Here is a 26,763-nt window from a genome sequence, read left to right as displayed (position 1 = left end):
AAGACCCAACGCAGCCAAAAATAAAAATAAATAAAATAAATAAATTTTAAAAAAGAAGGAAGCTTCAAGGAGCTACTGGATGCTTCATGTAAGATCCAGAGGCTTTGACTGCTGTGATAGTAGTAATAAGAATAGTGATATAAAAACGGCAGCAGTAGCTGATAACATCATGTGTGCCAAAGAGATTGCAAACACATTAGCCACACATCTGGTCTCACTCCTGGCATATTTCAGGAAATTTACTATTATTATTAATTAATTATTTAGTTAGTTTTATTTTATACTCTCAGGCTCTGAGGAACCAAAGCCATTCTGTTCTCTTCCCAGGATTATGTTTTCCTCTTTGTGAAACCACCTGTTTTGTGTAAGAATAATTAGTCCACTCACCAGAGTTTTAGGCTCTTTGAAGCTAGAGAACGTTAGAGCTGTCAGGGCCTTAAGGTCATCTAACCCAGTGATCTTTGTTTAATAGCGTTGACTTACACATGCAACGCCTGAACACATTCTCATAGTAAAAAAATGAATATAGATGAAGATGAAGTCACCTTGATCAGCCTCTTATCTTCTTCTATTCCCAGAGATAACCATTGTGTCAGTTTCGAATAATCACTTTTCAGACCTTTTACATTTATTTTTATCTTTAATTTTTATTGAAGTATAGCTGATTTACAACATTATATTAGTTTCAGGTGTAGAACATAGTGATTCAGTATTTTCAAGGATTATACTCCATTTAAAATCATTATAGGGGCTTCTCTGGTGGAGCAGTGGTTAGGAATCCTCCTGCAATGCAGGGGACACGGGTTAAAGCCCTGGTCTGGGAAGATCCCACATGCCGCGGAGTAACTAAGCCCAGGTGCCACAACTACTGAGCCTGCACTCTAGAGCCCACGAGCCACAATTACTGAAGCCCGCACACCTAGAGCCCGTGCTCTGCAACAGGAGAAGCCACCGCAATGAGAAGCCCGCACACCGCAACGAAGAGTAGCCCCCGCTCTCTGCAACTAGAGAAGGCCTGCGCGCAGCAACAAAGACCCAATGCAGCCAAAAATAAAATAAATAAATAAATTTATTTAAAAAATTAAGTCATTATAAATATTGGCTTTATTCCCTGTGCTGTAAAATTTTCAGACCTTTTAAGATGTATTTATATATAAATGTACATTTATGCATATATCTACAGACACACATATCCTTAGAAATCTGTGGTATTTTTTTCATATATGTATTTATTGAAGTAGAGTTGATTGACAGTGCTGTGCCAATGTCTGCTATACAGCAAAGTGACTCAGTTACACACATAGAGACATTCTTTTTCATATTCTTTTACATTATGGTTTATCCCAGGAGATTGGATATAGTTCCCTGTGCTATACAGTAGGACCTTGTTGTTTATCCATTCTAAATGTAATAGTTTGCATCTACCAACCCCAGTCTCCCATTCCACCCATCTACCCCCCCATCCCCCTTGGCAACCACAGGTCTGATCTCTGTCTGTGAGTCTAAGAAATCTATAGTACTGATTTGTGGGTGTCCTCCACCAGTAAATGGTGTCATGCCGTTTGCTTTCTTCAGCACCTTGCTTTTTACCCCCAGACAGTAGGCCTTAGAGATTGCCCATATCAGCATCGTCATGTTTTTAACGGCTGCATGCAAGTATGCCAAGTGTACCTAAATCATCCCCCTGTGGACTGGCAGGTTGTTTGTAATGCTTGCCTGTTACATAGCGTTACGAGCACCGACCTGAGCACACCTGGGTAGGTGATCAGAATGGCTGGGTCAGAAGTCAGTGAAGAAGGTTCATAACCACTGGCCGACCATCTGGCATAACCAGATGGCCCTCAAAGGTGGCAGTACCTGCTTCCACTCTCCTCACAGTGTCTGAGAGCACTCACTTCCAGGTCCTCCGTAACCACCTATTTTTCCTAACCTGATGGATAAAATAGTACCAGTGATTTAAGTTTAGCTGAGGTTGTTCAACCGTAATGAGCACTGTGTGCTCAGTGAGCCACTGTTTCTAGTGGGAGCATGTCTGCCCCACGGGTGGGGACAGGAAAGAAGTTGACCACCAGTAGTCAAAATATTCTTCATTGTCTTTTGTAAATGAGGAAATAGAGGTTCCCCAAGTTCGTCAGCAGTGGGCCGGAACCAGAGCTGAGGGAACTGAATCTTAGTACAGGACTTTTTTTTTGCGGTACCCGGGCCTCTCACTGTTGTGGCCTCTCCCGTTGCGGAGCACAGGCTCCGGACGCGCAGGCTCAGTGGCCATGGCTCACGGGCCCAGCCGCTCCGTGGCATGTGGGATCTTCCCGGACCGGGGCACAAACCTGCGTCCCTTGCATCGGCAGGCGGACTCTCAACCACTGCGCCACCAGGGAAGCCCAGTACAGGACTTTTTATATTGTGCTTAAAAAAAAAAAGTCACTTGCATTAAACCCACCTGTTGCCAGTAAGGTGTGGCTTGATTTTTTTTCTGGGTTTGTAAAAAAAGGTAATTCTGAGCCTGTGAAATAACATGCCCTCTAATTCTGAAATACTTTTTTCCTTGACTGTTTTTTCTGGTTGCTGCCGTAGCATCCAGCCAGCAGGTAATTTCTGTCGATAATCCTCATTGAATGGGGGGCCCTGTCTTTGGTTGCTTAGGGCGCGTCTTAGTCACCGGTTGAGAGAGGTACACTGAGAAAGTCATGTGTCTCAGGCAGAGAAGAGGGCGCTTGTACAGACATGCTCAGAAGGGCGGCCTGCTGACTACTCAGAACTCAGCGGGCTCCTTGACAGGTGGGGGTCAGAAGGCCATCCCTGCCATTCGCAGCAGCTGGAATACAAGAGGGGACTGTGGCACTTTTTTAAAGTACAGAAATCCAACAACTGCTTTAGTCGTAAACATGTCTGCTGCAGGGTTATGTGTAACAGGGAAAAGGCAGTGACAAGCTCAGAGTCTCACTGTGGAGAACCACAGGTGAACAGTTAAATCAATAATGATTAACCCATGCAGTGGATTGTTACACAGCTGTTACAGCTAACTTGTAAATTCATGATGTGATGTTTGTGCCAAAAAATTTGAGTGATTTGTTCTTTGCTTCTTGGAGTGTAACCTAGGAGAATCTTTTTGGAGGGGAACTCCAAATTTCTCAACTTTGTGATCCAGTGATTACACTTCCAAGAAGTATGTCCTACTGAGCTCTTGCACAGGTGCACAGAGATTAGATAAGAGGATGGTCCCTTTAGCACTGTTTATACGAGGGATTATTAGAGAGAATCTATATAACCATCATCTGAGGTCTGAGAAACAGCTTAAGGTACATTTATATAATTGTGTATCGTACAACCATGGAAGGGAAACGAGGTCGATCCAGCCTGCCTGTACGTATGACATGGAAAGGCTGGGTCCAGGATCCTGTGTTAAGTGGAGAAACGTAAGATGCAGAACACAATACCGTCCCAGTGCTCTTAAATTCATGTGTATGTTAACAAATGCATAGGAGGAAACCTGCAGAATATCTAAATCAACTGTCAGCTGAGGTTTTCAGAGGAGTAGAGGTTAGAAAGGACGGCTGCTTTCTAATTCAGAATTCTGTAGTACTTGTACTTTTTTGTAATAAGCAGATCAAACATTTGGAATCAGGGAAAAAAATCAAGATCACTAAATAAAGAACCAAGTCCCATTGACCCACTCTCCTGAAAAGCTGTAAGTTATATTTGCAGTGTGATTCCAATTTTATTTAAAAATGCACGTAAGGGATCTGGAAAATAACTAGTCCAAAGCATTGATGATAGTTGCTCTGGTGGACGGCACGTGGCAGATTTGAATTTCTTTGTCTTCTGTATTTTCCAAGTGTTTTCATTAAGCATGAATTACCTCCAAATAGGAAGCAAAAAATTACGGGCTTCATTTTTAGACTTTGCAGAGATTAGAAAGCCCCAGTAAGGGAGCCCTGGGCCGTGTGTGTGCATGTGTGTGTGCGCCTCATCTCCTCTGAGCAGGCTCTCAGTGATGGAGCCTAGGCCGGGGGCATGCGCTGGGAGCTGTCCTGTTTGCACCCAAGTCCGTGGAAGAGCTCCTAAGAGCTGGTCCAGGAGGCTGAGGGATGCCATTGTGGGGTGGGGAGGTCTGGAATCTGCCAGGCCCAGGCAGTGGCCAGCCCACGATCCAGACCCTCCCTGTGGCTCAGGCCTGTGGCCCGGAAGGGAGGTTTGGTCTCACTGATTCCTCTGTAGAGGCTGTCGGGCAAAGGTTCAAGCTCTACAGGAAAAGATGGAGAGGGTATTGCTCCCCAGTGTGAGAGTCGGAGTGTTTGTTTGGAGGGGACAAGAAAGGAGTCCACCTTGGGATTATAAAAACAGTAAAATGAGCTGCTTTTTTTTTAAATATTTATTTATTTGGCTGTGCGGATCTTTGTTGCGGCACTCGGGATCTTTGTTGTGGCGTGTGAACTCTTAGTTGTGGCATGTGGGATCTAGTTCCCTGACTAGGGATCGAACCTGGGCCTTCTGCATTGGGAGCGTGGAGTCTTAGCCACTGGACCACCAGGGAAGTCCCAAATGAGCTTCTTAAAACAAAAAACTGGGGTCGTACTATGATGCTGTTGAGAATCAGCATGTTCTCTCCATAACGTGCCTTGCTCATCTTTCCCAGTTAGTACCCTTGAAGCCCCGTTCTTAACAGGGTTTGAACGTTTGGGGACATGTTTTCGGGCAGCACAACAATGGAAGGAACTGAGGCACCAAATGGGTGGAAGGCAGGGATGCTGAACCTGCAACGGGCAGAGCAGATCTGCACAAGGAATTGTCCTGCACCCCCAGGACCTTGGAACATCTCATGGGAATCTGTTCATAATTAACTGAGAACTTAGCACTTTGTTAATGTAAAGGCAACATATCTTTTGCATAGTTTGATATACTCTTGAGTTTAAGATGGTTAAATTGTCTGTGAATTTCATTTAGGGCAGTAAAATGGGGTGTATTTATGATTTATACAATATTTATGAAAAGGTGACATTGGGCCTGATAGAGTCCAGAATTCCCACCATAAGGCGGTTTAGCATTTTAAATGAATAGAGTCAAAGCGTAGTAACCACTCCCCACAGACGTCTGGGATGAATTCATTTTGCACGATCACAGTGATACCTCTTGTACACGTATGTTTGCACACTTATGTTTGTATTTCTAGAGGATACATTCCTAGATGTAGAATTGCTGGGTCAAAATAAAGGAATACAGTTTTTCCATTTTAGTACATTGCCAGATTGCCTTTAGAAGAGGTTTATACCCACTGACAGTACGTGAGAACACCTGTTTCCCCACATCCTGGTCAGACGCGTCATTACCAGCTGTTAAAATGTTTGCCAGTCTGAACAAGGTGGGATGGGGGACTATCATCTTATTTTCATTCTCAACTTTTTGATAACAAGTGAAGCAGTATGTGTTTTCTATACATATTATGTTTCTTCTTCGGTTTTGTAGTTAAGACAGGTCACTTCTGGCGGTGGGAAAGCTGGGCCCATGTGAGCTGGGCCCATGTGAGGTCTTTTGGGAACTATGTTCCTGCAAGGATAATAGATGGGAGTGATTCTCTCCGACTGATGCTGTCTGCCTCCCCAGAGGTTGGAGACACTGGGAAATCACAGGGTGAGAGGAGCTGCCCTGCACTGTCCCAGAAGCCCCTGGTCTGGACCTAACACTCCCCTTTGCTTCTGCAGGAAGCTTGGAAGCATGCAATCGAGAAGGCCAAGCACATGCCTGACCCCTGGGCCGAGTTCCACCTGGAGGACATTGCCACGGAATGCGCCACACGTCACAGGTCAGTACCTCGTCTACAGACACTATATGACCCCAGTCCACAAGGAGTCCTTGGGGTTTGGGTCCTCCTTCTGCTTAAAATCAGTGAGGCTTAAGTACCCTTGGAGATCAAGGAAAAGGGAATATAATAATAATAATATCAGCCAGTATTTGAGTATTTACGCATGCTCAAGGCATTGTGCACGATCTCATTTAATCCTTACCGTGTGTATTTAATCCTGTAAAGTGTGTATTCTACAGGCTAGACTGAGCTATGCTGCAAGTACAAATACCCCAAGGGCTTTATGCAACAGAGGTGCATTTCTTGCTCATACGAAGTTGGGTGAGAGTTGAGTAACTCTTCAGGGCATCTCAGGGATCCAGGCTACTTTTGTCTTGTGGCTGCATCATCTCAACACATGACCCCACAATTGCTATCAGAGGGAAAGAAAGCAGACCAGCCTTTCAGTGCCTTGGCCCCAGGAAGATTCACAAAACAGAGCTGGGAGGGTCTAGATTTCCTATTTGAAAAGGCAGAGGAAGGAAGAGTGTTCTCAGGGGGTTTCAGGAAGAAAAATAAAAACAACAGAACGCTACCACCAACATAATAATAAGGAGGACTATGGTGATGATGATGGGGTCCTTGTTTACTGAATGTTCCATCTGCGAGGTACTGTTTACGCACTCTATATGTATTTACTCATTAAATAAAGTCTGCAGTCGTTGTGTCAAGCCTTCGGCACTCCTTTGAGGATCTGATGAAGCCATCTCAGAAAGTTGCACGCATATGTCTTATTTGACTCATAATTTTAGAAGACTCATGGATCTGCCCTGGGGCCTGTCCTGTGTCCTGTGACCTCTGTAGACCCCTCCAGCTCTGACTCATCCAGGTGAACCCCGTGAGTTCCCTCAGTTGCCCCAGTGGAGAGAGAGGTTTGAACAGGGTCACCCAGGTAGTTAATAAGATAACTTTCTGACTCAGATCAGTGTCTGTGAATTAGTCAGGACTCTTTTTCAAATGCAAGTGACAGAAACCCAGTTCGCAGTGGCTTAATCATAGAAAGGAACGGTTGACTCATCTACGTGGGCTTCACGTATGGCTAGTCCCAGCTGCTCCAAGGGTGCTTTTGGCTCTGACCCCAGATAGACTGTCTTACATCAGTGGCACACACGGCTCCTAGGAGCCCCACATGTCATCTCACTCAGTGGGAAAGGATCTTCCTTTCTCGATTTTTTTTAAAACAAAAGTCCCACATTTGAATCTCATTGGCCTGGCCTTGGTTATAGGCCGGTTACTGAACCAGTCATTGTGCCAGGCGCTTTGCTGTCACTGGCCAGGTCTAGATCACATACCACAAGCAAGAAGGTGCTGGGGGATCAGCTTCACCCAGTCCATATGTTCTGAAAATGGAGGATGGGGGTTTTCCAAAGGAAAATTGGGGTGCTGTTACCAGAAGAAAGGGGAGCAGTTGCTAGGCAGGCAGAAACAGTGGAGCCCTCTCCACCTTTCTGCAGTGTGTTCCTGCTCCCACCTTGTGAGGGGATGGGTTAGAACCTAGTGTGCACCTTTCCCCATTTCGGAGGCTGACCTCCTAGTGGGCTCTGGGGTCTGTGCCGGCAGCTGAGGTCAGCATCGTCGGGGCCCCAGAAGGCCAGGTTGCGCACTCTGTTCCTTCCTGCCTATAAACGCAGCGTGGTGGCTGGTCGGTGACATCTGGCCTCCAGGCTGAGGACACCAGGCTACCAGGGAGGCCCTTGGAAAAGCAGGACTCACGTGCTGGGCTGGTTCTGTGTGTCCCTGAGCTCCTTGGGGGCCAGGGACCAGGGGCTGCGCCGAATTGTGTTTATTTCTTAACCATAGTAGCTGATTTCACCTGCCCTGGCTGCCAGCAGAGGGAGGTCAGGCACTGATGGCCAGAATGTCCAGAGATTTCTAAACTGGAGGCTTCCACCTCTATTGCTGGTTTTTAAAGAGCTCTGCTGCAAGCCAGCCCTTTACTGGGACAGATTTCCTGTTCACGTGGGTTGTACCCAGGCTGGTTAAGAGCAAGGTTCTGTTTGAAACCGACCTGGGTTTGAATCTTGGCTCTCAGGAAGGTTTTTTCACCTCTCTGAACCTTGGTTTCCCCATCTGGAAAGTGGGCACAATATTTGTACGGATCTCACAGGGCTGAGTGACGGTTGATGGAGGAGTTCCGTGTAAGCACTCAGCATACGGTGAATGCTCAGTGAACTCAGAGCAGCTCTGTCCTCGGTAAGGTTAGTGATTGTGAAGGACAGTTAAGACCCTTCCAGTGTTGCATGTCTCTGCCCTCCCCCAACTTCTGGGCGCCTCTCAGCTTTCAGTCTGTTTGGAAGTGAGGGAAGACGACTTCCTTTACCTTGGCCTCTACGTAGTAGTACTAACAATGATTGCTGTTATTTATTGGCACCGGACTGCCACGGGCTGGTGCCAGCAGGTGTGTGGCTCTGACAAGCCTTCCTCCCCACCCTGGGCCTGGGGTGGGTTAACCGCCAGGCCTCTGCTTGTTTCTCAGGCTCTGAAAAGGCTGTTCCCACGAGCTGGGAGGTTCTGGAGTCTGTCGCCCCTGAGGGAGGGCCAGGGAGGCATCTGCTAGAGCTAAGAACACCTCAGCCCTGGGGGAGGTTTAAGATTTTAGGGATTTACTGAGCCAAGGAGCTTCCTACCAGGCAAACCTGTTAAGGCCCAGCCAGGCCTAGGGGCAGATTTGCTCTGGAAAAGAGGATCCCTGGGAAAAGAGAGATGAAAATGTTCTGGAACCCTCTCCATCCCTCTCTGCCTTGGGTGTGTATCCGGCAGCCCCTTTCCTGGTTGGACTCAGAGGCAGGACCCTCCCCCCAGCCCTGCCTGCACTGGGCCTCACACCGGCAAGAATGAGGATGCTGCCACCTCCCATCCTGGGACACGCCATTCATTATCTAGGCCAGTTATAACAAGGATATTTACTTATTCAACTGTTCATCCACCATGCGTTTATTAAGCCTCCCCTGTCCCAGGTCCTGTTCACTGGCCTGCCTTTGTGGAGTTACAGTCCGGTGGGGGAGCCAGATAGGTAGGGAGCAAGCCCGCCCACTGCACAACTGTAAGCTCTGGGGGACATGGTGGAGAGGGAATAGCTGCCTTTGACGAAGGGGCAGGAGGCCAGTGTGGTGGGGACCTGGGAGGGAGGGGGAGTGTCCACAGACCCAACCCAGGAGGTCAGGTGGGCCTGTGGGTAGAGAGAAGATTTGATCCCGAGGGCATTGGGCAGCCCAGAAAAGTCTTCTGCCTTCAGCTAGTGAGTGACAGGATCAGGTAATGGACGCTGCGCCCTGGGGTGGGTTCTGGTCTCTGCAGGTACAACGCTGTCACCGGGGAGTGGCTGGAGGATGAAGTTCTGATCAAGATGGCGTCTCAGGTGAGCAGAGCCTCGAGCCCAGTGTAATCAGGGATTGCTTCCTCTCCTCCACACCCACTTTATTTTATTTTTTTAACTTTGGGGGATTCTTTATAGTACTGTATATTTATTTTATTTTTTACAACAGCTTTATTGAGATATAATTCACACACCATACCCCACACCCATTTAAAGTGTACAGTTCAGTGGTTTTTAGTATAGTCACAGAGTTATGCGACCGTCACCACGATCAGTCGCAGAACATTTTCACCATCTCTAGAAGAAACCCCGTACCTACCCATTAGCAGTCAGTCTCCAATTCCCTTATCTGCCCCAGCCATGGGCAACCGCTAATTTATCTTCTGTCTCTGTATATTTACCTATTCTGGGCATTTCATGTATTAATCATATATATCAAAAGATTCTTCTTGACACTCTTATTGAAAATCGGTGGACCGTGAATGTGTATATCCGTTTTCAAAACTTACAGGTCACCACCTATTACTTTTCATCTAACAAGGTGAACTCAGTGGGTTGCAAGAAAAAGGAATCAACTAGAAAATAGAGAACTTCCTGCCTAGTAAGGGGCAGGATCGATCTGTGAAACATTTTGTAGTGTATCACACACTCAGAAAAGTGTGTAGCTTGATGAGTTTCACCAAGTGAACATGTGTATAACCAGCACCCAGATCAAGACACAGAATATCACCGGCACCCCCAGAAGCCCCTCTCAGCCCCACTTACTCCTCCTTTACCCCCAAGGGTAAGCACTACCCTGAATTCTATCACCCGAGATTGGTTTTGCCTTTTTGTACTCCCTATAAGTGGAACCATACCGTATATGTATAGCTCAACATTTTGTCCATGAGGTTTTGTACATGTTTTTTCTAGAACTGTAATTTGTTCATTCTCATTGCTGTATAATATTTTGTCAAGCAAATAGACCTGATTGATCGATCCATTATACTGTCGATGGACATTTGGGTGGTTTTGCTTTTTTTTCTGTTACAGACAGGGCTACAAAAAACATCCTTTGACATGTACTGTCTCTACCCCCACCCCGTCACCCCCATAATATCTTCACCCCCTGAGAGTCTTCTGCTCAGCTAGGCGGGGAATAGGGTGGTCTCATCAGTCCTGCAGCCTCCAGGCTGGAAGTTCTATGAGGGCTTGGTGCTGCAGTAAAGGAAGGAGGGCCCAGGGATTTTAGGGTCGAGATGAGGTCCAGGGCATCGATTTGGTGGGTGACGTCCAAGGGGAAAATCTCCTCCTGGCTCAGGGTAGCCTCTGGGTGGGGTGTGGGGACTGATAACCCGCTGTGTGATGTCTTTCAGCCCTTTGGCCGGGGAGCAATGAGGGAGTGCTTCAGGACGTAAGTGACTCAGCCTGCCTCTCGGGGCCCTGCCCAGACTCCCTCAGGCTCCTGAGAGCAGGGGCACTGTGACATTTCCAGTCAAGAAATGGAGACAGTGGCTTCTCTTCTTGTAGCCCAAGCTCCTCTCCATCTGGTCTCCGTTGGACCACACGTTGGGACCGGCTGTGGGGATGGGCTGGAGGAGAACAGGAAGTATGTCCCTTAAGCCCCATTCGCAGCTCTTTGAAGGATGCTGTGGGGTGGGGAAGCCCCTCCCACCTCTTGCATTTTGTTCCTGGCTCTAGCCAGCCGGGTCAGGCAGGGTCTTCCCATCCTGGGGACTAGGGCTGGGATCCAGAACACCCAGGCGGGCCCCCTGATGCCTCTCCCCTCAGGAAGAAGCTTTCCAACTTCCTGCACACTCAGCAGTGGAAGGGGGCCTCCAACTACGTGGCAAAGCGCTACATCGAGTCCGTGGACAGGGACGTGTACTTTGAGGATGTGCGTCTACAGATGGAAGCCAAGCTCTGGGGAGAGGAGTATAATCGGCACAAGCCCCCTAAGCAGGTGTGTGGCACCCCTGTCTGCCGCCCTCCAACACCAGGACGTATCTGGAGATGAGGACGATGGAGGTGCCTGTCACAGGCTTCCTTTTTCACCATCTTAGCAGCCGCTAATAACAACCATCATGTATTGAGCCTGATATGTCAAGTACTCTACATGCCAAGAGTTATTGATTTCTGAAAACAGAGGTCTGAGGTTGTTTGAGGTCGGAATGTTTTTATTCCATTTACAGATGGGATCCATTAGTCAGGATTTTTGCTTGCAAATGACAGAAACCCACTCAAACGGGCTTAATCCAAAAAGGGAATTTATTGCCTCCTATAACTGAGAAATAGTGCTGGCTCCAGGTGTAGCTAGATCCAGGACCAAATTGAAGTTGTTGGGAATCTTCCTCCAGCTCTAGTCTCAGTGTTCTGTGTTGGCATCACTCTCAGGCGGCTTTTCAGCTTGTAGTGACATGTTAGTCCCAGTAGCTGCAGGCTCCCTTTCCGTTTCTCGGCAACCTTGATGGAATGACATGTTTTCCCGCAAGTTTCAATGAGTCTCAAAACTGGGTTTCTTTTTTTTTTTTTCTTTTTCTTTTTTTGGCCATACCGCACGGCATGTGGGGTCTTAGTTCCCCAACCAGGGTTCAAACCCACGTTCCCTTTGTTGGAAGCACGGAGTCTTAACCACTGGACTGTCAGGGAAGTCCCATGGGTTTCATTGGCTTGATTAGGTCAGGTGCCTATCACTGAGCCAATCACGATGGCCAGGGTGTGGGAATATGCAGATTAGGCAGGCCTGAGCCTTGTACCCACCAGCAATATGGGTTCTTCCACCCAGACTAGGTGGACTGAGATTGGTGGCTCCCAAGGAAAAGCAGGAGAGGGAGTGGGGAATGGATTCCTTCCTTATCTGCCCCTGGGGAACCTAGGGCACAAAGGGGTTAAGTGTCTTGCCCAAATGGGCAGGGATGGAGCCAGGGCTCAAATCCAGGCTTTCCAAGCCCCTGCTCTTGGCTTCTTCACTTGAGCCCCCAGGGTACTGGTGACCTGAAGCCAAGCAGAACTTCCTGTTGCCTGCAGGCATTTGAGGAAATAGCGCCCCGGGCCTCTGCCCTGCTTAAATTCACAGCTCAGCTCTCCTACTGTTTGTGCACCTGCTAGCTATAAGGTACCATCTTCTGAGTGCCTAGGAGAGCCACACTTCCAGGTAGCCAGCAGAACTTATTGAGTGCCTACTGTTTGCAGAGCCCTTGATTAAGTGTCCTTGGTGTGGATACAAAAAGCCACACTCCCACCCTCGGGGGTTGTGTCCTCTTTAGTAATTCAGTACACTCAGGCCTGGCCACTTTTTCCTTCCTCCCTAAGCTTGTTTCTGCCTCAGGACCTTTGCACTGACTGTTCCTGCAAGGCTGCATCACTGCATCTCCTCAATCCTGCTCACGGTTCAGGTCTCAGCTCATGTCACCTCCTCAGCTAGGCTGTGCTAACCCATCCTAAATGAAGTGACCCACCGCTGCACCCTCTGTCATGTCACTTTGTTTTGGTTTCTTTTTTTTCAGAGCAGTTGGCACCGTCTGAAAGGGTCTTATTCATGTAGTTAATATTTCAGTTGCTTCTCTCCCCCGAGGGCAGGGATTTTATCTGTCTTGTTCAACTCTGTCCGAGTGCCTAGGTGCTCAGTGAATAATAACGTGGTTGAATTGATGAAGGGAGAGGAATGTGGTTGTTTGAGGAGGACCTGGCTGTCCCCTTGAGGATGTATCCTCGCCACTGACCCTCACCTAGTTGCCTTCTGCTCAAGCAGGTGGCCCTGCAGCAGGCTTCCTGGCAGACATGGAGCCAACTTTTGGAACAGGAACCCTCTGGGAACCAGCCGCTCCTTCCCCCCTGTCTGGTTCTCAGAACTGAGGCCACGTTTGGGGAGGTTCTCAGCTCTCAGCTCTGGGCCCCTTTGGCCTCTGCAGTTGTTGTCTGCCTGTCTGGTGACTCAGCCAAGCAGTTTCCTGGGTGGTCATTTCCTTGGGAAACCCAGGCCTGGCTCCTGTTGTGGGTGGCGTCAAGGGAACAGGGTGCCGTGGCTATGATCTTGTGTAATAGATAACGAGTTAGAGTTTCAGGTTTTCCCTGCTCTGCTTTACAAACATACACAGTACTTACATGTTTTCTTCTGAGTACAAAGTTAAACGTATACTTGGTGCAAAATTTAGCAAGGAATGTCTGGGTTCCCTGTAAGTCCCCTTTGCAGGGAAAGAACCACTCTTACGGTTTGGTATGTATCACTCTAGACTTGTGTCTGCTGATAATAATGACATCGGCAAACGTTGACTGCCTCTTCCCTGTGCCAACAGATTTCATCCTCTTGCCCATTCCACAGGTGAAGAAACTCAGGCACAGAATGTGAAATAACTTGCGCAAATTCACTGTATTAGCATGAGGCACAGGTTGAGTTGCTTAACAGACAGACCCACAGTTGTGTGCTAACTCGAAATGGCTTCCTTTTGTCTCATCTAACAATCCCGCTTTGGTGGGGTCTCAGGGTGGGCTGGTGCTTTACCTGCTCAAGGCATCCAGAGGCCTGGTTCCTTCTGTCTTGTTGCTCTGCCACCTGCCGGGAGTTGCCCTGGACTACATGGTCAGATCTGGCTCCCTGGCAGATGTCCACCTTACAGCCTCAGGAAGGCCAGAGGAGGAGAGGGCAGGCTGGAGTTGCATCATCACTGCTGCTTGCTTCCTATTGGCCAGGCTTAGTCACATGGCCACACTTAGCATCCAAGGGAAGCCAAGCGATGCCATCCCTACCGAATGGCTGTGCATCCTGTTAAAGCTCAGGGGTGCGGGGCTGTCTTAGTCTGTTTGGGCTGCTGTAACAAAACACCACAGAATGGGTGACTCAAAAACCACAGAAACTTGTTAAGTCCAAGATCAAGGTGCCAGCATGGTCACGTTCTGGTGAGGGCCCTCTTCCTCGTTCATAACTGGAATCTTCTTGCTGTGTCCTCACATGGTGGACAGAGTGAGGGAGCTCTATGGGGTCTCTCTCTCTCTCTTTTTTTTTTTTTTGCGGTACGCGGGCCTCTCACTGTTGTGGCCTCTCCCGTTGCGGAGCACAGGCTCCGGACGCGCAGGCTCAGCGGCCATGGCTCACGGGCCCAGCCACTCCGCGGCACGTGGCATCTTCCTGGACCGGGGGACGAACCCGTGTCCCCTGCATCGGCAGGCAGACTCGCAACCACTGCGCCACCAGGGAAGCCCTATGGGGTCTCTTTTATAAGGGCACTAATCCCATTCATGAGGGCTTCTCTCTCATGACCTTATCACCTCCCAAAGGCCCCACCTCCTAATACCATCACCTTTGAGGGTTGAGATTTCAACCTATGAAATTTGGGGGGATACATTGAGGCCGTAGCAGGGGTTTTCATTCTCAAAGGAAAAGGGGAGTGGATTCTGGGGACAGTCAGCAGTTTCAGCCTTTCTGCTCCAGCCTCTTATCAGAGGAGGGTTCCGCTGGGCCCTCCCTCTGACCCCCCTCCCACCTTCCCGCCAGGTGGACATCATGCAGATGTGCATCATAGAGCTGAAGGAAAGGCAGGGCCGGCCTCTCTTCCACCTAGAGCACTACATCGAGGGCAAGTACATCAAGTACAACTCCAACTCAGGCTTCGTCCGTGATGACAACATGCGCCTGACACCGCAGGTGAGGCCCCTGCACACGCCCGTGCCCCATCTCAGCAGACCTCGGGTCCCTCCGAATTAGGCAGGGCTCCTTCCTTTGTCTTTGCCTCTGTACAACTCCTCCCTGCAGATAAAGGCCCCCAACATGGGCAGAGGTGGGGTGTTGAAACCTCTCAGAGCACTGCCTGCCAGCGTTTGTGCAACCCATAGCCTGGTCTCTTGTGGTCACCTTTTCTTTCATGTCACCCCACAGGCCTTCAGCCACTTCACTTTTGAGCGTTCCGGCCACCAGCTGATTGTGGTGGACGTCCAGGGTGTGGGTGACCTCTACACCGACCCACAGATCCACACCGAGAGGGGCACCGACTTTGGAGATGGCAACCTAGGTAGGCAGGGAAAGCCAGCATGTCCACGGAGACCACACTCCCCACAAAATCTCCGGGCTCTTTGTTCACCCAAGAAAGCAGGCCGAGGTGATATATGGGGCGCCCCAAGATTGTGGAGGTGGGAGCCTGGGGCCTCTGGCTCCTGCCAGTTTAGCATGTTTTACGCCTGCCCCTGCCGCATTTAGGGTGCTCAGTACCGTCCTGCCCCCACCCCAAAGCAGAGCAGTGCTCCAGAACCCCTGCTCTGTTGTGTCCGCAGGTGTCCGCGGGATGGCTCTCTTCTTCCACTCTCATGCCTGCAACCGGATTTGCAAGAGCATGGGCCTCACTCCTTTCGACCTCTCCCCAAGAGAGAGGGACGCGGTGACTCAGAACATCAAGCTACTGGTGGGTACCCAGCGTGAACCTGCTCGGACTGGCAGGGCCCTTCTGCTGGCAGGACCCGCAAACTGTGTTTTCTGTGTGCTGGTGGCTCAGGCCTTGCAATGCTTAATTCAAGAGTACTGGGGCCGGAAGACTCTTAGTCCTGCCTGTGTCCCTCGTCCCTCTTGAGCCAGTGCACACAGCCCTCCTGAATATCCCCACTAACAGAGGAACTGGGGTCTGCTTGATATAGGCCCATTTTTGCCCAGAGTGAGGGGACCAGGTATGTACAGATAGTGAGTGGGGTGTGTGGAATGTGGTTCGTGTGGTGTGTTGACAAACGGCTGGACTAGACTCGGACCTGGCTCACTGAGTACCTTGCCGTGTCCAGGATGTACCCCCATCCCCACCCCCACTGCATGGACCAGATATAAGACAATATTGTCAAAGAGCAGCTTGGGATTCTGGAATGTATCCCCCAGCTCAGGGCTGTAAAGCGTGGGCAGCGCTTCTGGGAATGCTGGCCCTCTGAGCTCCTGTTCCGGTTGCCCCTTCTCAGAGGCCTTTGGGTTAAGCCCCCACTGATTCGTTTCAGGTTTTCTGCCAGTCCCTTAATAGGCACAGGTGGGTGCTGTGGCTGAAAGGGCCTCAGGTTTTGAGGGAACAATAGGCAACAGGAAGAGCCCCACTTTCCCAGAGGGTGCCTGTGTGACGTGCATGTCCCTGTTATTTCTCCAGCAATCAGCGCAGACCATCTTGAGGGGGACAGAGGAAAAGTGCGGGAGCCCCCGGGTGAGGACCCTCTCGGGGAGCCGGCCCCCACTGCTCCTTCGCCTCTCAGAGAACTCTGGAGATGAGAACATGAGTGACATAACCTTTGACTCTCTCCCTTCCTCGCCATCTTCTGCCACGCCGCACAGCCAGAAACTGGACCACCTTCGTGAGTGATGGTTTGGCCCCTGGGCATTGTGATTGGAGGGGACGAGCACAGGTAAAACAGGGCTAAACTGGCTTTCACTTATGTTAGAAAATCAGACATGCCAACCAAAAAGATTGAGGGCCCAGATGGTTTTACGGGTGAGTTCTTTTTAATAAACTTTCAAGATGCAGTCATCCAAATGCTGTAAAAACAGTCTTTGTTGCAGAAAACAAGGTAACATTTTTCAGAGTGTTTTATGAAATTAGCGAAAACTTTTATACCAAAATTTGACAAAACACCAAAAAAGAAAACCATATCCCAACCTCAGGTATAAATATACAAGGCAGGGCTTCCCTGGTGATGTCGTGGTTGGGAGTCCGCCTGCCAATGCAGGGGACACGGGTTTGAGCCCTGGCCTGGGAAGATCCCACATGCTGTGGAGCAGCCAAGCCTGTGCGCCACTGAGTCTGCGTTCTAGAGCCCGCGAGCCACAACTACTGAGCCTGCGCTCTAGAACCCGCGAGCCCGCACACAGCAACGAGGACCCAATGCAGCCAAAAATAAATTTAAAATTTAAAAATAAATAAATAAATAGATATACAAGACAAAAATTCTAAATAAAGTATTAACAAATAAAAACTAGTATATTAGGGAATTCCCTGGCGATCCAGTGGTTAGGACTCCTCACTTCCACTGTAGGGGGCGTGGGTTCAATCCCTGATCAGGGGAAAAAAAAAGACTAGTACCTTACAAGAATAGTCTGTCACAGCCAAATACGGTTTTTGCAGGAATCTGAAAGTTGTTCAGTGTTCAGAAACCAATTAACATCATATGAACAGGTCAAAGGAGAAAAATGGGCATCATTATTTCCGAAGTTGAAGTGACAGAGTTTGCTCGTGATATGGACGCGGGGTCTGCAGGAAAGACGGGAGGCAAGGCTGGCTCCACGGTTTTGATCTGAAGAACTGGCAGGATGATGGGGCCATTTATTCAGCCGGAGGAGGCCCCAGGGAAGCAGGAGAGGAGGATTTTAATGTCAGATATTAAAGAAGCCTGTAAATCACCACTGGAAGGCCTGGGGAATAGTCTGAAGCAAGAGTTGACAAACCTTTTCTTCAGAGGCCAGAGAGTAATAAATATTTTAGACTTTGTAGGCCATGTGGTCTCTGCACCTGCAGCATAAACGCAGCCGCTGACAGTACTTAAAACAAATAGATGCGGCTGTGTTCCAGTAAAACTCTATGGACACTGAATTTTAAATTTCATATAATTTTCACATATCACAAAATATTGTTCTCCTTTTGACTTTTTTCAACCATTTAAAAAATGTAAAAAGCATTCTTAAAAACCATATGCGAATAGGAGACAAGCCAGATTTGGCTAGTGGCAGCTTGGGACAGGAGATAAAGACTGGGAGGGTTGGTTTTTAAGCCATCTAAGGCTTCTCCCATTTGTAGCTACTCATGGGACCCCAAGTATACAAATGGCTTTCCTTCCTTCACAACTGCACCTCACTGAGGTTTGGCCGTAGGTCAAGCACATGGCGCTTGTCAATACATGACACAATTGTGTTTACATTATGACAACCCAAGGAGGCACACCTGTTAAGCTGCTCGCTCAGGACCCCACAGCTGGCGAGTAGAGACTCTGGGTAAGTTCTCGAGGAAGAATTGTGTCCCCCCAGGTGCTGACCACATACATTCTTCACCCATTTTTGTACTTTATAAATTTAAAATAAAAAAGGCTTGGTGGCAGCTGTAGGCTGTAGGTGGGTCTTGTGAACTGTTCCAGCGATGGAGCTGGTGCCTTCCTCCATTTTCTCCCTGCTCAGATTGGCCTGTGTTCAGCGACCTCGATAACTTGGCACCCCGAGACCACGACCCTCTGGACAACCACCGGGTGAGTAGAGCGGGTGGAGGACCAGGGTGGGGAGGAGGGGCCTCCCTCCCCCAGGAACTGAGGATGAGACCTCAGATTCAGAGGTGGGTAACCCAGGTCTGCTCCGGACACTGGCAGCAGGATACAGGTGCACAGGGGGGAGGGAATCCCAGCCTCCTGCCCAGGGCAGCATTTTGTCTGGGAAGAGCTGGGTCTATTCCAGTTCCTGGAGGTGGTTAAAGCAGAGAGAATCCAAGTCAGCAATAACACAACCTTCCGGTACATGCTGGGCTTGGCCCTGGGTTTGGTTTGGCCACACGTTGTGCGGCCAAGCTATCTCGGGGGACAGGGGGCTATGTTGGGTCTCCGATGTGTAACTTATAGCAGAGGTAGCTGTGATGCTCACAGCTTGGATAAGCAGAACAGGTTTCCTGCAGCCTCTGCGTGACTAGCAGTAAGAAGCTGTAGATGACATCTTTGCATTCAGACAAACATATATTATGGTGTCAAATTAAAAATTCATTAGAATGTTTTAAACAGACTTCACAGACACATCACACTTGCACAGGCCACAGCATCTTAAGCTGCACTCTCAGCTCCAAAGGTTCAACTTCGCTCCTGACGGCTTTTCAGAGTTCTTGAGTGGGAACAAAAAACAGCAATAGCTGACACATATGGAATCATCACTACGGGCAGACACTGTTTTAAGAGCTTGGTAGATAATTCTCATCTAATCCTCACAACAACTTATGAGATAAGTAGATAATAGTTTTTATTCCTTTTAGAATAGGTTTTATGTTTTACTCTAGAGCTAGGATGAATTTTAGAATTTCAGCGTAGGTTGAAAAGGAAAAGATTCAGAAAATTACAAGGTGAAAAGTCTCCCTCCCACCTGTCCCCTCAGCCACCTGCTTATCCCCAGCATTAGCAGCTGCTTAGACAGTGCCCTCATTATCCCTGATTTAGAGACGGGGAAACTGAGGCACAGAAAGGTAAGCCACTTGCTCATGGTCACTCAGTGATGGAGCCAGTGTTCAAACCCAGGCCATCTGGCCTCGAACCCACCCTCTGTACTGCTGCCCTTTGCTTCTATTCTCCACCATTTCTCAGATGAGGACACTGAGGTTTGGAGAGGTTAGCTGCCTTGCTCAAGGTCTACCTGGGGAGTGCAGAGCTGGGGTTTCAGTGAGGCTCTCTGTTGCCCGGCTTGGGAGTGGTTCCCAAGGGTGGGACACGGGGCCCAAGGTCATGCAGAGAGTGGGTGCGAGGAGGGGGCTGCCCGGAGTTTTAGGTATAGCCTGTAATCCAGTTTCAAAAAAAGCCTTTCACTCAGCACACTGAACACTTCAGTTTGGTTGTCTGTAAATTATACCTCAATTTAAAAAATTGAAATAGTTAAGCTATTTGGCTCACACAGAACAAAGACCTGGGAGAGGGCGGTAGGAAGCCTGTGGTGCTTCTAGAAACCAGGGCAGGGGCCTTTTTAGAATAACGCATCTCCTTTGGGTGGAGTGGATCCTGGCCAGACCAGAGGCCAAGGATTCCATTGTGTATGTTCCATGGTGCCCATCTGTCTAGGAGACTGATCCAGGTTTTACATTTATGGTAGTGATACCAAGCTTCTTTTAAAAATATATTGACTTAAGGGCTTCCCTGGTGGCGCAGTGGTTGAGAGTCCACCTGCCGATGCAGGGGACACGGGTTCGTGCCCCGGTCCGGGAAGATCCCACATGCCGCGGAGCAGCTGGACCCGTGAGCCATGGCCGCTGAGCCTGCGCGTCCAGAGCCTGTGCTCTGCAACGGGAGAGGCCACAACAGTGAGAGGCCCGCGTACCGCAAAAAAAAAAAAAAAAAAAAAAAAAAATATATATATATATATATATATATAGTCTTGAGTAAAATAAAGTGGTTTATTTAAAGTCTTAAGTAAAATAAAGTGGTTTATTTAAAGAAAAATAATAAAAGAGAAGTATGAATTCATGAGAAGAGTTTTATCTGGAGGAGGAAGAGAATGGGATGCGGAGGGGACTCATAAGAGGTCTAAATTTTAACAGCAGTGTTTTAACTTTTAGAAATAAAAGATCTAAAGTAACTAAGGCCTAGTGTTAAGAGTTGACAAAACTTGGCAACAGGTGCACAGGAGTTCATTTTAGGATTCTCTGTTCTTATTTGTGTGTTTGAAATGTTTCTCAGTGGAATGAAGGAGGAAAAAAATAGAAGTTTTAGCCGAACAGTGATGCAGGTGACATGTGGATATGGCCAGAGCTCAACGTTGGTAGACAAATGACTGACGTTTTAGAGATTCTAAATTATACCAGGTTCCTTTTCACAACAGAACTCAGATCTAGAAGAATGAAACATATGCCCAGGTGATGTGTGCGGTTTTGGCAGAGGGCTTAGTTGTAGTAAATAATTGTTCCCAGGGCTGCATTTTTTTTTAAACATCTTTATTGGAGTATAATTGCTTTACAATGGTGTGTTAGTTTCTGCTTTATAACAAAGTGAATCAGCTATACATACATATACATATGTCCCCATATCTCCTCCCTCTTGCGTCTCCCTCCCTCCCACCCTCCCTATCCCACTCCTCTAGGTGGTCACAAAGCACTGAGCTGATCTCCCTGTGCTATGTGGCTGCTTCCCACTAGCCATCTATTTTACATTTGGTAGTGTATATATGTCCATGCCACTCTCACACTTTGTCCCAGCATACCCTTCCCCCTCCCCGTGTCCTCAAGTCCATTCTCTAGTAGGTCTGCGTCTCCAATGCTGCATTTTTATCCATGGGTCATATCCTTTAAGCCAGGCTTTGTTTTTCTGCCTGTGAAATGGGTGAGTCACTCTTAACAATGGCACTTACTACGATCCACACTCTGAGTGTGACATCTCATTGCATCCTCACAGCCGCTTGATGTAGGTAGCTATAATGAATCCCCATAGCTAGGGAAACCAAAGCTCAGAGAGGCTGAGCAGCTATCCAGAGTCATAGCTGGTGAGTTACAGAGCTCGGATTTGAGCCTAGGCAGTCTGGCTCCAGAGCCCACATTCTTCGCCACTATTTTTTTACCGCTCCCTTGTCACCCAACCAGCAAGGGTAGGAGGAAGAGAATGTTGTGGGATGATGGGACAAAGGAGAGAAAGCAAATGGCTGGGATTCCAGATATCACCACCACCAGGTACTCAGAGGACCACTGAGACCCTAGGGCCATCTTTTCTCCACAGGACTCTGAGAACAGTGGAGACAGCGGATACCCCAGTGAGAAGCGGAGTGAGCTGGACGACCCAGAGCCCCGAGAACATGTAAGGAACCCCAAGGAAATGAGAACAGAGTCCCCTCTTGCCTAGTTGTCCAGGAGGATAGAGAGCTGGGGCCGAGGGGGGAATGTGAATGGGTGGTAAGAGCGTAAATTAAATTAATAAATAAATCATTTCAGATAAAGATAATTGCAGGGCAGAAGATAAAACGGTAATGTGGAGTAGTAAGTTTAGTAAGGGGACAAGCATGGGGGATTAGACACAGGGTTGAATATGGCGGACGCATCTTACTGTGAAGCTGGACCTCTGGTTGCTAAGCAGAGAGGATGCTGGGCAGTGGGCCAGAATGGTGCTGGTAGGTGGGAGGGCCCAGCTCAAAGGCACGGGATTCCAGCAGTCCCTCGGGAAGGCTCCAGAGGATGAAAGATGCCTTACGGTATCTTTTCAGCAGCATCCTGGTGAGGGTGGTCTTAGGCAGTATCAGCCATTGAGAGGTTTTGCCAAGTGCCAAAATGGCGCATGCGCATTACAGGCAGTCTTGCCGGGAGCTTTTGGTCTCGGCTTTGTTACTGCGAATATATAGAGACAGGCGATGGGGGCTTTGGCTAAGCGAAGCACTTGGCTCAGTTTTCTTGGTGCCTGTCTGCTGGGATCCTGTGCCTTTGAGTCGGTTCCGTCCGTGCACATGATGAGAGCGAGAGGGAGGCTGCGGCTGCCCCGGCACATCAGTCCTGCCTGTTACCCAGCATCCTCTCTGCCTGGCAGACGGAGGTGTCAGCTTCCTGAGGCGCCGAGCCAGTTCCCTGAGGAGTGTCCCCTGGGAGGGCTGGACCAGTTCCCCAGGAGGAGGTTCTTGGGAGGAAGGCTGCTCTTTGGATCACTCTAATCTATGTCTCCATCAGGGCCACTCAAACGGTAACCGGAGGTATGAGTCGGACGAAGACAGCCTGGGCAGCTCCGGACGGGTAATGTGCCCCCAGGAATCCTCATCGTGGCTGCGTGCTTGCCTTTTTCAGACTCTGTTTCTGTTTCTTCCCCCTCACGTCATGTCACTTCTGCCTGCCCAGGTGCTCCACATGTCTCCTAAAGGACGATTTTGCAAAGGAGCCAATCCCCTCGGCAAATGCTTTTTGAGCTCCTGGGTGTGACGCTGCGGGATCAGCGGGGAGAATTAGAGAAGATCAGGACGGCCTGTCCTGGAGGCTTCAGCTCACAGCGCCTTCCAGTATACGTTAATTTACGTCTAGGGAGTTCCCTGGTGGCCTAGTGGTTAGAATTCCGGGCTTTCATTGCCGTGGCCCGGGTTCAATCCCTGGTTGGGGAAGTTCGCACAAGCTGCGTGGTGCAGCCCCCAAAAATTTAATTTTTGCAGCCACCCACTGAGACAGGCTAATGTTATTCATCCTCTTTTGATGTATGAGAAAAAGGGAGTCTTAAGCGACTCTCCCCAGGTTACCCGGCTAATAGTTGGAAGAAGTATCTCAGGTGATTATCATCAGGCCGGTGTGGGAAAGACCACCCTCCTAAATGCTCTTCTCTAGCTGACTCGGAACCACATTTTGAACCTCTCACCCTCCAGCCTTTGCTAAGGCGAGTCTCTCTCCTGCCTGCAAGGTCCTTCCTCCCCTGTGGTCATACCTCCTCAGGCCTGTCTGCTCTCCCAGGCTGGACCCCAGTGGCACCTTCTCCAGGAGGCTTCCCTGATCCCCGGGGCAGGCTTGACTCCTGCTGCTTCCAGAACACAGATTATTCATCACGCAGTATTTCCTTACCACAGGGTATTTCTCAGTCGGGTCAAGGCCACAGCGTGGTGCGGAGGCAGGGTCGTTCGATCCCAGCACCACTGACATTCTGGGCTGGGTCATTCTTTTTTGTGGAGGATGCCCTGTGCATGGTAGGCTGTTTAGTGTGCGTACACACAGACATACACGCACAGCAGCCTGGCTCTGTCCTGCAAGAACTTTGGACAGGGGTGTTTTTAGCTGGGAGACGTGGTGTGTTTTCTAAGCCCGTCTCCTGAAGCACCCTGTGGATGCACAGGGAAAGCACAGTGGATTTGCTGCCAGGTCTGAAGTGAGGCTCTTCTGGTGCCTTGTGTGGGGAGCTGGCAGAGGAGCAGCTCAGGGTTGAAACTCCCCGACCTAAGTCAGATGGATAAGTGAGGAGACACTTCTTTGAACTGCTGCAGTGCAGTGTGCTAGCCTTTGTGTCCTGTTGCTACCTGTTGCTTGTGTCCCTCAGTGCCCACAAGCTGGCATAATTCAAGTGACTGGAAATGGAGCCGGGTTTGTCCAGGAAAACTTGACACCGCACAGGTCCGCGCCCCTTAACTCGCCAGGCCGACTTTCACAGCTGGGAGGGTGCGTCCATCCCCAGCCCCTCGCTTCTCTGGCCTGTAAATGCCCGGTCCTCCCTTCAGGTCTGTGTGGAGAAGTGGAATCTCCTCAACTCCTCCCGTCTCCACCTGTCGAGGCCTTCAGCCGTGGCCCTGGAAGTGCAGAGGCTCAACGCTCTGGACCTTGAGAAGAGAATCGGGAAGTCCATTTTGGGGAAGGTATGGTGATGCCCTCTCTGCATTAACCCGGCGCCTCCCCCAAGAGTCGCTCCCTCCCCCAGGCTGGCTGGGAGGCCCTCGGCCGCGGCTGCGGCCTCCAGGCAACCAGGCCCACGTGCCGTCTGTGTGGCAGGTCCATCTGGCCATGGTGCGCTACCATGAGGGCGGGCGCTTCTGCAAGAAGGACGAGGAGTGGGACCGGGCGTCGGCGATCTTCCACCTGGAGCAGGCGGCCGACCTCGGCGAGCTGGAGGCCATCGCGGGCCTGGGACTCATGTACTCGCAGCTGCCCCACCACATCCTGGCGGACGTCTCTCTGAAGGTGAGGGGGGGCGGGGGCTCAGGCAACCCATCACCCTTCGCTCCCTGGGTTTACGCCCCAGAAATTTCCCGAGCATCAGTTTGGGACCAGGCACTTCCAAGTTAGTTGACGCTGATAGAATTGGTCTCCGGCCTTGGGGACTGAGTGGAAGGTGACAGTCACATTCCCAGGCAATTGCGACGTGGTGCGGCGGGAGAAGCAGAAGATGCTACTGCAGATAAATGAGGAAGGGCCGCAGCTGGGGTTTCTTGATTGGCAGTTGCAGCTCTGTCCCTAGTGGCTAGAACAGACCTGGCACACACTAGATAATCAGCATTCGTTTGTGGAACGAATGAATGAAGTGATCCCTAAGGTAGACCTGCGGGCCCAGTGGAGTCAGCCAGGCAGAGTGTGGGAGGGGGAGTGTGGGCAGAGGGGACAGCGCGGGCCCAGGCTCTGGGGAGACAGGAGGCGATCAGTGCGGCTGGAGTGTGGAGCGTGAAGACAAGGTGCAGGAGATGAGGCTGGAGAGGGGCCCGGGCAGGATGGGTGTGATGGGAATCCGTGAGGGTGTCTGCTCCCTCATCACTCCCCTGGTCCGTGGGCACAGTGGACAGGACCTGACGTGGCCTAGGGAGTGTGATCCTTTCCTTAGAGGAGTTGAGAGGCCCCTGGTGTGCACATGCTCCCAGCATAAAAGTCTCCAGCTCTCTGTCACGTGGGCCAGGCTTGCAGCCAGACGAGGCTGGGCTTGGTGTGGGCACAGGGCACCAGCCCTGCTCTGTGAGCCTCACCATGGCCCAGCAGGTTGGGGGGTCTCAGACTGGAAGAGAGTGTGGGAAGGCACCCAAAAGTCCTTGATTTTTTTAAAATAGTTAATACAGTCATGTGACTAAACGTTTTTTTAATGTGAAAAGGTTTACAGTGAAAAATCTCCCTCCCACCTTTTCCTCCACCTTCTCATTCTCCTGCTAACAGGTAACCATCATTATTAGTTTCTCACATGTAATTCCAAGAGGGTATTCATTTCCTAGGGCTGCCATAACTAAGAACCACAAACTGGGGGGCTTAAAACGACAGAAATTCATTCTCACGGTTCTAGAGGCTAGAAGTCCAAAATCAGTGTGTTGACAGGCCATGATCTTCTAGCTTCTAGTGACTGGAGGCAATCTTGGGTGTTCCTTGGTCTGTAGGTACATCACTCCAATCTCTGTTTCCATCTTCACATGGCCTTTTTTCTGTGTGTGTGTCTCTGTGCCTCTGTGTCTCTTTTCTTACGAAGACACCAGTCCTATGGAGTTTAGGGTCCACCCTACTCCAGTCTGCCCTCATCTTAACTAGTTACGTCTGTCTGTTTGGAAAGGCCCTATTTCTGCAGTGTCCTGCAGACTTTTCCCCTCAGTGCTGTAGAGACAGCTTCCTCATTCTTTCTGACAGCTGAGTAACATTCCATTGTACAGGTACTTTATTTAACCTGTGCCCTGTTGATGGACACTTGGGTTGGTTCCATTCTTATGATATCTCAAAAATTGCTGCAGTGACCAGACTTGGACATATTAAGTTGAACCGTTTTTATAGGTCATGAGGGTAGAATATTGGCAGTTTCATATGGTTCAGTCAGATACATCCTTTGGCGTGCGGTCAGGGATAACTTACAGCCATTTTTATTTCCTGTTTTAGATGGTGAAGGGCAGGCTTGGTTGGGGGAGGGGATTTTGACAGGCAGATGATTTGTTCCTCTTTCTCTCGTCTCCGTGCTCCCTGAGGAGTGGACTGAATATATCTCATTTAGCCGGTGGTGCGCTGATAAATGCTTAACAACTGGCTCTTGCAGGTGGGGAGGGAATGTTTGCATATATATGTATGTACGTTTATTATACATCTACTTGTAAGTTTATTATACATTTACTGATATAAGGAATGTGGAGCATACAGTTTACAAATCATAAAACTATTGTGAATTCTATATAGTCGATAGATCCTCACAGACTTCCGTTGCTAATTTTTGTGGAACTCACGTCTGTAGCCCAGCTTTGGTTGCAGCTGATGGAGGCGTGAAGTTCTGACGTTAGATACTGGTTGATACTTTCACTTACTTTAGTGAGTAAGATGAAAGTGAAATAAGCAAGTCCTTTGTCAGAGTTGGAACTTCATTTATTTGCTGCTGATACGAGCAACTTCTTTGCTGAATCAGACGATAGTTTTAAATACTGAAGAATGTTTCTCCAGTTTCTTGTGCTAGTCACAATGTAATGGCTACAGACACGGCACACTTGCAAATTAGTCTGCATTATTAATATTTTTTGCCATCTCGTGGTATAACTGCTTCTACCATGGCCAACGTGCAAGCACTA

At 49.3% G+C, this 26,763-nt stretch overlaps 1 protein-coding gene across 3 annotated transcripts in view; it reads left to right on the top strand.

The window, feature by feature from the left end:
* Nucleotides 1-26,763, top strand: part of EEF2K (eukaryotic elongation factor 2 kinase) — a 63,441-nt gene that overhangs the window by 23,435 nt on the left and 13,243 nt on the right. For 2 of the 3 annotated variants that reach the window (XR_012326081.1, XM_033840278.2), the window contains exons 3-15: nucleotides 5,700-5,800; nucleotides 9,137-9,197; nucleotides 10,511-10,548; nucleotides 10,926-11,097; nucleotides 14,626-14,775; nucleotides 15,007-15,139; nucleotides 15,399-15,526; nucleotides 16,241-16,442; nucleotides 18,253-18,320; nucleotides 21,522-21,599; nucleotides 22,457-22,519; nucleotides 23,974-24,108; nucleotides 24,242-24,430. Coding sequence is in view for 2 of the 3 variants with exons in the window: in XM_033840278.2 (XP_033696169.1) it covers nucleotides 5,700-5,800; nucleotides 9,137-9,197; nucleotides 10,511-10,548; nucleotides 10,926-11,097; nucleotides 14,626-14,775; nucleotides 15,007-15,139; nucleotides 15,399-15,526; nucleotides 16,241-16,442; nucleotides 18,253-18,320; nucleotides 21,522-21,599; nucleotides 22,457-22,519; nucleotides 23,974-24,108; nucleotides 24,242-24,430 (1,518 nt within the window). In the remaining variant the exon portion in view is untranslated. Of the gene's footprint in view, nucleotides 1-5,699; nucleotides 5,801-9,136; nucleotides 9,198-10,510; nucleotides 10,744-10,925; nucleotides 11,098-14,625; nucleotides 14,776-15,006; nucleotides 15,140-15,398; nucleotides 15,527-16,240; nucleotides 16,443-18,252; nucleotides 18,321-21,521; nucleotides 21,600-22,456; nucleotides 22,520-23,973; nucleotides 24,109-24,241; nucleotides 24,431-26,763 lie in introns of those variants that run through there. The other variant, XM_073792215.1, reaches the window with a different exon arrangement.

The sequence above is a fragment of the Tursiops truncatus genome, chromosome 15 (assembly GCF_011762595.2).
Source record: "Tursiops truncatus isolate mTurTru1 chromosome 15, mTurTru1.mat.Y, whole genome shotgun sequence".
In the NCBI taxonomy this organism is placed as follows: Eukaryota; Metazoa; Chordata; class Mammalia; order Artiodactyla; family Delphinidae; genus Tursiops; species Tursiops truncatus.
This window is presented reverse-complemented; position numbering and strand designations above follow the sequence as displayed.